We start from the raw sequence: 10262 nt of genomic DNA, 5'->3' as shown, positions 1-10262 counted from the left end.
TTGCTTTTTGATTAAGAAATAACATGAAAGTAAACTATAGCAAGTACAACACATGAACAGTATGATTTCACTATTGTGTACTACTGAAATTATCTACTGAAAGCTTCTATTTAGTCTAAATAAGTGCCTGAGAAAATACTTATGTGTAGCTTTTTTTGCAACTCACATGTATGTTATGTGTTATGTGAAGCTCAATATGTGTTTGACTGTTAGTTGTGTCTAATGAAATTTCAGTGTGAAAGTAATACTGTTCAAGAGTTTTCCTGATTTGTTGCATCATCTCTTTGATATATGAAAAATGAAACCTAAAAATATATATGTTTTTTTTTATTTTCTAATTGTCTCAAAAATATTTGGAACATTTTACACTATCTAGACATTTTGTAGATCCGTGCCGGGTCTTTAAAGACCCGAATATGTAAGAGCGTTTGGTGAAATTACAGTGCATTTAAGGGTTCATTTTAAAATAGTTACTGCAGTGCCAGAAATTACCTGTCTTTCACATATTGTATTGAAACAAAGTAACATTTTTGTTAAAGTAAAATTTCATAAATCAAAATTTGTCAAATTAATACAAATTTGCTGCACAGCGAGACACATCAATCTATGAAAGCATACACATTATCAATAGCTTTGTGCTGCCCCTCTCCTAGTAACCAAGTCATCTCTTGATAATAAATGTCAGCGAAAGAAGCTCCCACCCCGGTGACACTAAGCATGGCATCAGGGGAGGCACAGTTACTGGGAAAGGGCGTGTGAGAGAGCAGTAAACGAAAAGTATACACATTCAGAGATGAAATGGACTGAGTTACACTGTAACACAGCTCAGTTAAGATTTTTTTAGGGTTTTGTAATGGCAAACATGCCACATGTGACATTAAACTGCATAATGGAACCAGTGCTAACATTTGAAAGGGCACAGAAAGCTTTATCTTGAAAAAAAAAGCAGAAGGGCTGCACCGGTGAGTGAATCTTTCATCTTTCTCTCACACACTATAAACTGTGGAGCTAATGGAGCACTCAGCTGTGGTTGCCCTAAATGTCAGCATTAGCCATCCAATGGAAATCCAAATGTCTCTGCATATATTAACTACATATTTATTTGACCTGTGTAACTGTGGCAGTTGTCAAAAATATATACAATATAATTCAATAGCATGATTGCATATTATGTCATAAAACCACCTGTCAAATGATTTTATTCATTTTTGTGTAGCTATAGTGTGTCAGTTGCATATTTCAAAATCGACACAACAAATGTAAATAACATGCAAATAAACAGATTTGGATCTTCAGTGCTAAAATATTAATAAGTGCTTTAGCCAATCTGTAGTCCTATGATGTTATTTTTAAATTCTATAGAGATCTGCATTGCTAGGTAGCCCCTCCTGTGAGTGATGGTTGCTCTGACTATGCCCACTCGAGAGTTGGCATGAGTCTGTAATAAGAAAACAGACAGCAGTAAACAGTCCTTATAATCCCAGCTGTATTTGTGGGAACATCATTTTTTTATGTGTAATTATCGTCAAAGTGTAACATTTTTTTGCTTGTTGAAACAAAAATTGTATCATAAATTTTGTGTCAAAGAGAATATTTGACACTTGCACAGGAAAGCACAATTTGATGCAAACATCACAAATGTTTCTACCCACACCAAACACTGCTCTTCATTCTTACATGCAGGTAAATACATGCATACATTTACTTATTCACTCTCACTTGTATACACACACATATGTGATGTATTCTCTTATTTATTAACAGTTTCATTCTAATGCCAACAAAGGTTTTACCATTCTAATGCAGACTAGACTATGTGTGCATTTCTGTCGGCCTGACAAAAGGCTCCAAACTTCATTCTAGAACACTGTCTCAATATATAATGACCTACCCTCAGATTTCAGACACAGGAAATGCAAGAGAAATAATATACACTTACTGTTGTAAAACTGGGTTGGTTCCACTTCTCATTTATAAACTAGATGAGATCTGTTTAACCAGGTTTAATCTGGCAAATAAAAAGTGAAATGTTTCATGTATATGTGCGTTTATGGATGAATAGGGTTAGGAACCTAAAAGTTATTAGTATTGCTGTCATAAAATGAGGACACAAAAGATTGCTCCAGATGAGCTGGAACTTAAAACTGTGAACTAGCTAAATGACAAGTTAATGATATACAACAAATTACTTCACACAAAAAATGTAATAATCTCTCTTATTGCATATCAATAATTCATTAAAAGTTCAAACTGAAGTGTGTGAATTTTTCAGTCTTAAAATACTTTCTCCTATGCCAGCTAAAGATGCGAAGGCAACTGCAAGTAAGCCATTCGTAGGCTGATTTCCTCAAAAACTGTGAAAAACAAAAATCTTTGACGCTAAAAAATTGTTTATTTGTTTTAAGCAGCTCTTCCGGTCGACACAGCAACATTGACTCAACCAATAAAGTGAGATTGAGGCGGGACTATCTGTTAGATCAACCAATGGGAGATGGAGGGTGTATTCGGAAAGCTGTTTGAAAACAGTTTAATTTTGCAATTCAGTTTGGTGGCGCCAAATTGCAAAAACAGTTGCAATATGTGGTGTTGTGGGCATGGCCCAGCAACGTCTGTGGAGAGCGAGGCCGTGAGAGGAAGAGCGGTAAGGATTGACACCTGTGGGAAATTATATCTAACAGCTGTTTTGTGTTACAGTGAGAGCTGGAGAGGGATAAAAGAGCAGTCCTGACCGCCGGAGGAGAGAGAGAGAGAGAAAACTGAACCTGTGTGTGTGCTATGGCTGAAAAGCCCAAACAGAGATTAATTGTTCAGAGTGAATAAAGTTTACGTTAGAGTGTTTAAGCCAGCTCCCGCATCCTCCTTCCCAACCGAGCAAGGAAGTCAGAGATTTGTCACACTGTAATAATCTTTGTTCAAACAGATTCCATAAAATGCCCCCCTATTTCATTGGTCATACAAACAGATACACTGTAAAATCAAATTAGTTGACCTTAGACTTTTTAAGGCAATTGGTTTGCATGCTTTTCTATGCAAATGTACTTATTTGGCTCAAGTAAACTGAACTTAATTTTTTAAGTAATTGTAACTACAAGTAACAAGATAACATTAAAAGTAAACTTAACTAATCTGTGAGTAAAGTATTATTGTTTTATTTACTGGTAATTAGTTTAATTGAGTTGTAGCATGTCTTATAAAAGGGAAATTACATTATGACTGAAAGCCATTTTAGCCACATGGCACATTGGAATCTACTCAGTACTTCTTAGTGCACATACTGTAAATCTGCACTTTTGTAAAATACAACTGAGTAAAGAAGAATGGCTTTAATTTACCAGAAGTAACACTAATCACTCTAATGGGCTTACAGTATGTGTATTCCACAGAGCCATTATTTTGTACTTGATAAGTTTGAGTTAGTAGTACATGAAGCCAACGTTTAAATAACGTATATATTTTGTTAGGATTCCAAATTTTGACATTTCAAGTATTGATTAATTAGGACCACTTAAGTTTTTTTTATTATTAATGACAACTTTAGGGTTTGGAGAGTAACAGTAACTTAAATAAAACTAGTAAGAATAGTAAAACATTAAGCTTAAGTTGAGTAAACCATTTTTATTTTTATTTTAGATAACTATTAATGGAAGAGGTACAATGTAGTCACACCTTAAAGTCACACTATTGGTCGAGTGTACTCTATGTTGCTCTGTCAGGCTGAATAAGTCACTCAAATATATCACAATCAAATATTTTTATAGTGTCACAGAGGTACAATTACACTTTTAGGTGAAATCAACCTACAAATGATGTACCTACAGCTATAGGATAAGAGAACGATTTTAATAATAAAAGATGACATACATCAGCTTTAATCAAAATATCTCATCTGGCATTTAAACCAAAGTATTATTATTTTTTATATAGGTGAATCTTATGAAAGAGGACGAACCTGGAAGTCCCCACCAAAGGCCAAAAGTCAGATCGCCCATCTTTGTATCATCTGTTGGGTCACGTTACCCTTCATCATGTCAGAGACTCGACCAACTCTTGCAGAAGCCGAGACACCCTGTATTGCAGAGTCTCCAGAGGTGGAGTGCCCAGTCTGCTATCAGGAGTACGATCAGGGCTCCAAACTCCCACGCATGCTGGAATGCCTTCATGTCTTCTGCACGGAGTGTCTCCGCAAAATCCAGCTCACTCCGTTGCACCCTCCTGACCCCAACAGTGCCCCCTCAATCTCCTGCCCCCTGTGCCGCCACTCTACCCCACTACAGGGTGGCGATGCACACTCTCTCCCCTGCAACTCACGGATTCTCGCCCAGCTCCCACCCGTAGCCTTCAGTCTGCCTGTGTCAGTGTCTGCCCGACTGGCCACGGTGACCCAACGGTTTGTGCTGTCCCTGGGGGAGAGGGACACCCGCTTTATAATCCTTCCCACAGTTAGTCTGAGGGTGGAGCAGATGGGAGATGGTACAGAAATGGTAAACCCTCCTGGAGTGCTGCATCAAGAGATGGAAGTTTTTAGGAGACAAAGAAAGACGCTGATGTGTGTTCAGATGCTGGCTGTCATCTTCTGGATTATGTTTGTGCTGATTTGTGTGGTCGGGGTTGTATTTGGGCCAAGTCTCTTTCATAACTAAGATATAAAGGAGAATCAACATGTGGATCAACAGGCAATACGTTAACATACCATTTAAAATTAAGACAATATATATTTGGACACTTTCTGTTTGAAACATGTCCATACTCAGTCTCTCAGAAGATACTGTACCTTTTAAGGTGCAAGGGCCGTCATAAAGAATACAGTTATGTACCCCAAATCTCTAACGGGAGGTACAAAACAGAACCTCTTAGGTACAGTTTAGTACTGTTTTTACTGTATAATGTACATGTGATGAGCTGTGGCTGCTTTGCTAGGACCTGTTTAAATATGAAGGAATTGACTTCATGCATCACTGAAAATGACACTAGGCCGAAAGTAATAGGCTAAGAAAAGTGAAGGTTGTTCTGAGAAAAGTTCTAGAATCATGTGTTTGCAGAGGCCATTTGGTTTAATATGTTGTTTTAAATGTAATTAAATTAATACATTTTTAAGTGTGACTTAAGTGTACAAATACTTTTTGGAGTCACTGCATATGCATAATTTAGCTATTATAATGTGAGAGTATATCATCTTACAAACATCCTTGTCCTTGTCTGTTTATGTGAATATTTATTGTCTACATTTTTAGTAAATTAAGGGCAACATTCTCTTTATATTTGCCTTGTCAACATTAGCTTTAACTAACATTTTTAGTGATGTGCTTTTCAGGCAAATAGCCTACTCAGTTAACATTGTGTAACTGTGATGTGTACGTTGTTTATATGCAAACCAGTCTGTGGCAAAATACATTGGTGTTTAGTTTGAACAAACAATGAGTGAAAGGTTTGTAGCAGGAAGTTGCTGAATGGAATATAAAGTCATGGAGACTGTCCAGCTTGGACTTGTTTACAAAAGATAATAAGTCCCTCTTGTGGATGATGCACAGACCCACATGATCAGTTTTAGTTGCATGGTAAGGTGTGCAGGGACTTATTAATTCAAATAACTGAAATTCTTGCACTGTAAAGTCAAGGGTGAAAATCAAATGAAAAGAAGTTTTGCATTTAAGAGGAACTTTCTTGCAGCAATGCATTAATAATATGGATATTTTCAGTCAAGAACATAAACTTATTTTTGTTATCTCAGTAGCTGTGTTATAGGGGATACTGGGGCTAGATGTCATACAGTAGTTATTCAATATTTCTCAGGGTAGGTTTTATTTTTGAAAGTCAATTTCTATAAAGGCCTTACAGTCTTGCCTACAAAAAAAAGCTATCAAACATTTCTTAGGCTATTACTGTAAAAGTCATGTTGACATTTTGTGACATCAAGCACCTTATAACAGGGTTTGTTATTACACTACAGTATATGGGCTTTTCGAAGTTGTAATTATGGGAAACTACAGAATACTTTTATTTGAAATATAAAATCTACTATCTACAGTAAAAAATAAATAAATATATATATACAGTGGGTACGGAAAGTATTCAGACCCCCTTAAATTTTTCACTCTTTGTTATATTGCAGCCATTTGCTAAAATCATTTAAGTTCATTTTTTTTCCTCATTATTGTACACACAGCACCCCATATTGACAGAAAAACACAGAATTGTTGACATTTTTGCACATTTATTAAAAAAGAAAAACTGAAATATCACAAGGTCCTAAGTATTCAGACCCTTTGCTGTGACACTCATATATTTAACTCAGGTGCTGTTCATTTCTTCTGATCATCCTTGAGATGGTTCTACACCTTCAATTGAGTCCAGCTGTGTTTGATTATACTGATTGGACTTGATTAAGAAAGCCACACACCTGTCTATATAAGACCTTACAGCTCACAGTGCAGGTCAGAGCAAATGAGAATCATGAGGTCAAAGGAACTGCCTGAAGAGCTCAGAGACAGAATTGTGGCAAGTCACAGATCTGGCCAAGGTTACAAAAAAATTTCTGCTGCCCTTAAGGTTCATAAGAGCACAGTGGCCTCCATAATCCTTAAATGGAAGACGTTTGGGATGACCAGAACCCTTCCTAGAGCTGGCCGTCCAGCCAAACTGAGCTATCGGGGGAGAAGAGCCTTGGTGAGAGAGGTAAAAAAGAACCCAAAGATCACTGTGGCTGAGCTCCAGAGATGCAGTCGGGAGATGGGAGAAAGTTGTAGTAAGTCAACCATCACTGCAGCCATCCACCAGTCGGGGCTTTATGGCAGAGTGGCCCGACGGAAGCCTCTCCTCAGTGCAAGACACATGAAAGCCTGCATGGAGTTTGCTAAAAAACACCTGAAGGACTCCAAGATAGTGATAAATAAGATTCTCTGGTCTGATGAGTCCAAGATAGAACTTTTTGGCCTTAATTCTAAGCGGTATGTGTGGAGAAAACCAGGCACTGCTCATGACCTGTCCAATACAGTCTCAGCAGTGAAGCATGGTGGTGGCAGCATCATGCTGTGGGGGTGTTTTTCAGCTGCAGGGACAGGACGACAGGTTGCAATCGAGGGAAAGATGAATGCGGCCAAGTACAGGGATATCCTGGACGAAAACCTTCTCCAGAGTGCTCTGGACCTCAGACTGGGCCGAAGGTTCACCTTCCAACAAGACAATGACCCTAAGCGCACCGCTAAAATAACGAAGGAGTGGCTTGAATGGCCCACACAGAGCCCTGACTTAAACCCAATTGAGCATCTCTGGAGAGACCTGAAAATGGCTGTCCACCAACGTTTACCATCCAACCTAACAGAACTGGAGAGGATCTGCAAGGAGGAATGGCAGAGGATACCCAAATCCAGACGTGAAAAACATGTTGCATCTTTCCCAAAAAGACTCATGGCTGTATTAGATCAAAAGGGTGCTTCTACTAAATACTGAACAACGGGTCTGAATACTTAGGACCATGTGATATTTCAGTTTTTCTTTTTTAATAAATGTGCAAAAATGTCAACAATTCTGTGTTTTTCTGTCAATATGGGGTGCTGTGTGTACAATGAGGAAAAAAAATGAACTTAAATGATTTTAGCAAATGGCTGCAATATAACAAAGAGTGAAAAATTTAAGGGGGTCTGAATACTTTCCGTACCCACTGTATACACACACACACACACACACACACACACACACACACACACACACACACACATGTTGTGTTTCCATGTTTTATGGGGACTTTCCATAGACATAATGGTTTTTATACTGTACAAACTTTATATTCTAACCCCTAAACCTAACCCTACCCCTAAACCTAACCTTCACAGAAAACTTTCTGCATTTTTACATTTTCAAAAAACATAATTTAGTATAATTTATAAGCTGTTTTCCTCATGGGGACCGACAAAATGTCCCCACAAGGTCAAAAATTTCGGGTTTTACTATCCTTATGGGGACATTTGGTCCCCACAAAGTGATAAATACACGCTCACACACACACACACACACACACACACACACACACACACACACACACACACATATATATATAATTTAATGTATCCAAGTATTTTGTGTGTGTGAAAATGTCCTCACTAATATAAAGAAATTTGTAGAAAACCCACTAGTGATGACATTTTAGGTGGTCCTCACTAGTAAAAAAAAAAGGCCCATAAACCAGCCAAATCATGTTTAGCTTTAATTCTACTAATGTGCACAGGTTTCTGTGAGGGTTAGGTTTAGAGGTAGGATTGGGGGATAGAAAATATCATTAGCCTGCTATGAAATCAATGGAAGTCTATGAGATGTCCTCACTAAAATAATAATATTAATAATAACAATTCCTTACATTTATATAGTGCATTTATAGGCACTTAAAGCACTTTACATAGTAATCTCCTCAAAAACCACCAGTGTGCAGCATCCACCTGGATGATATGACGGCAGCCATAGTGTACCAGAATGCTCACCAGACACTATTGATGGAGAGGAGAGAATATAGTGATGTAGCCAACTCAGGGATGGAGATTATTAGGAGGCCATGATAAACAAGGGCCAATGCTGGGAATTTTGGCAAAGACACCGGGGTCATACCCCTACTCTTTCCGGGATTTTTAATGACCACAGTGAGTCACGACCTCAGTTTAAGATCTCATCCGAAAGACAGTTTTTTTTACTGTATAGTTGCCCCGTCACGACATTTGGGCATTAGAACCCACACAGACCGCAGGGTGAGTACCGCCTGCTGGCCACTCTAACACCTCTTCCAGCAGCAACCTATAAGTTTTCTCCACGAGGTCTCCCATCCAGGTACTGGCCAGGCTCAACCCTGCTTAGCTTTAGTGGGCAACCAGGCAAGAGTGACATCTTATACATTATATAAAGCTAATTTAACCTAAATCATAATACTTTCATAATAATTATAGGCCTACATTTCATTTTTATGACCAAACATTAATTGAGAGACTACATGGAATGTTTGAAATTTAAAATGTTCATTTGTTACAACACTGGGGATTTAAAGGGATAGTTCACCCAAAACTTTTAATTCTCTCATCATTTTCTCACCCTAATGTCATCCTAGATGTGTACGATTTTCTTTCTTCTGCAAAACACAAACTAAATTTATAGAAGAATATCTCAGCTCTGTTGATCCATTCAATGCAATTGGATGGGTAACAGAATTTTAAAGCTCTAAAAAATACATAAATGCAGCCATTTACATAAAAGTAATCCATATGACTCCAGTGGTTAAATCTGTGTCTTCAGAAGCGATATGATAGGTGTGGGTGAGAAACAGATCAATATTTAAGTCCTTTTTTACTATACATTCGCCACCTTTGACCAGCCCCAACCAATAGGTGGTGATATGCACAAAGAATTAAAATCGCAAAAAACAAAAGAAAAAGAATGTGAAAGTGGAGATTTATAGTAAAAAATTACTTAAATATTGGTCTGTTTCTCACCTACACCTATCATATCACTTCTGAAAATATGGATTTAAACACTGGAGTCTTATGGATTACTTTTTTGCTGCCTTTTTATGCTTTTGGATCTTCAAAGTTCTGGTCACATTCACTTGCACTGTATGCACCTACAGAGCTAATATATTCTAAAAATCTTAATTTTTGTTCAGCAGAAGAAAGAAAGTCAAACACATCTGGGATGACATGAGGGTGAGTAAATTATGAGATAATTTTCATTGTTGGGTGAACTATTTCTTTTAAGCTAATTGCAACATTTTAAATCTTACAGCTGATTTTCTTTTTCTTCTTTTTTTCATTTTTGGAATTAAAACAGTTTATTTTCATTACAAATTACAATGTCAACATAAAACATAAACGTTGCAGTCCTTAGTATTTGGTATTTCCTCCTTTTGCGTTAATGACAGTATGCACTTAAACCGGAATGGACTCCACAAGCTTGATTTGAGAATGATCAACCAAGCATCTTGTGTGCTTCAATGGAAGCAAGAAAATCTGACCTTTCACACCAAGTTAACATGGTCAATGTCACAAATGTACTTTTTTTGATTCGTGACATACAATAGAAATACATAATGCAGTATCTTATTATTAGCCTATTATTTTAACTATTATTTTCATATTTATGTAAATTTCATATAACTATTCATAGTGTCCATACAAACACTATATTTTTATGACCACCTGTAGATTTTCCACCTCAGTAACCTCAGTCCTACCTCCAAAAAAGTACAGTTTGTTGATCACTTGAACGGAATGCTTGTGTGGACTACATTT

At 37.3% G+C, this 10262-nt stretch overlaps 1 protein-coding gene across 2 annotated transcripts in view; it reads left to right on the top strand.

The window, feature by feature from the left end:
- Positions 1 to 5043, top strand: part of si:ch73-335l21.2 (RING finger domain-containing protein) — a 29012-nt gene extending 23969 nt beyond the window's left edge. For both annotated transcript variants that reach the window (XM_052126895.1, XM_052126903.1), the window contains exon 2: positions 3925 to 5043. In XM_052126895.1, coding sequence (XP_051982855.1) covers positions 3925 to 4640 — 716 coding nt within the window. In that variant the 3' untranslated portion in view covers positions 4641 to 5043. The remainder of the gene's footprint in view (positions 1 to 3924) is intronic.
- The last annotated feature ends 5219 nt before the right edge of the window (positions 5044 to 10262 follow it).

Source organism: Xyrauchen texanus, chromosome 1 (genome assembly GCF_025860055.1).
Source record: "Xyrauchen texanus isolate HMW12.3.18 chromosome 1, RBS_HiC_50CHRs, whole genome shotgun sequence".
NCBI lineage: Eukaryota > Metazoa > Chordata > Actinopteri > Cypriniformes > Catostomidae > Xyrauchen > Xyrauchen texanus.
Note: the sequence above shows the minus strand (reverse complement) of the source record. Positions and strands in the feature narration are given on the sequence as shown.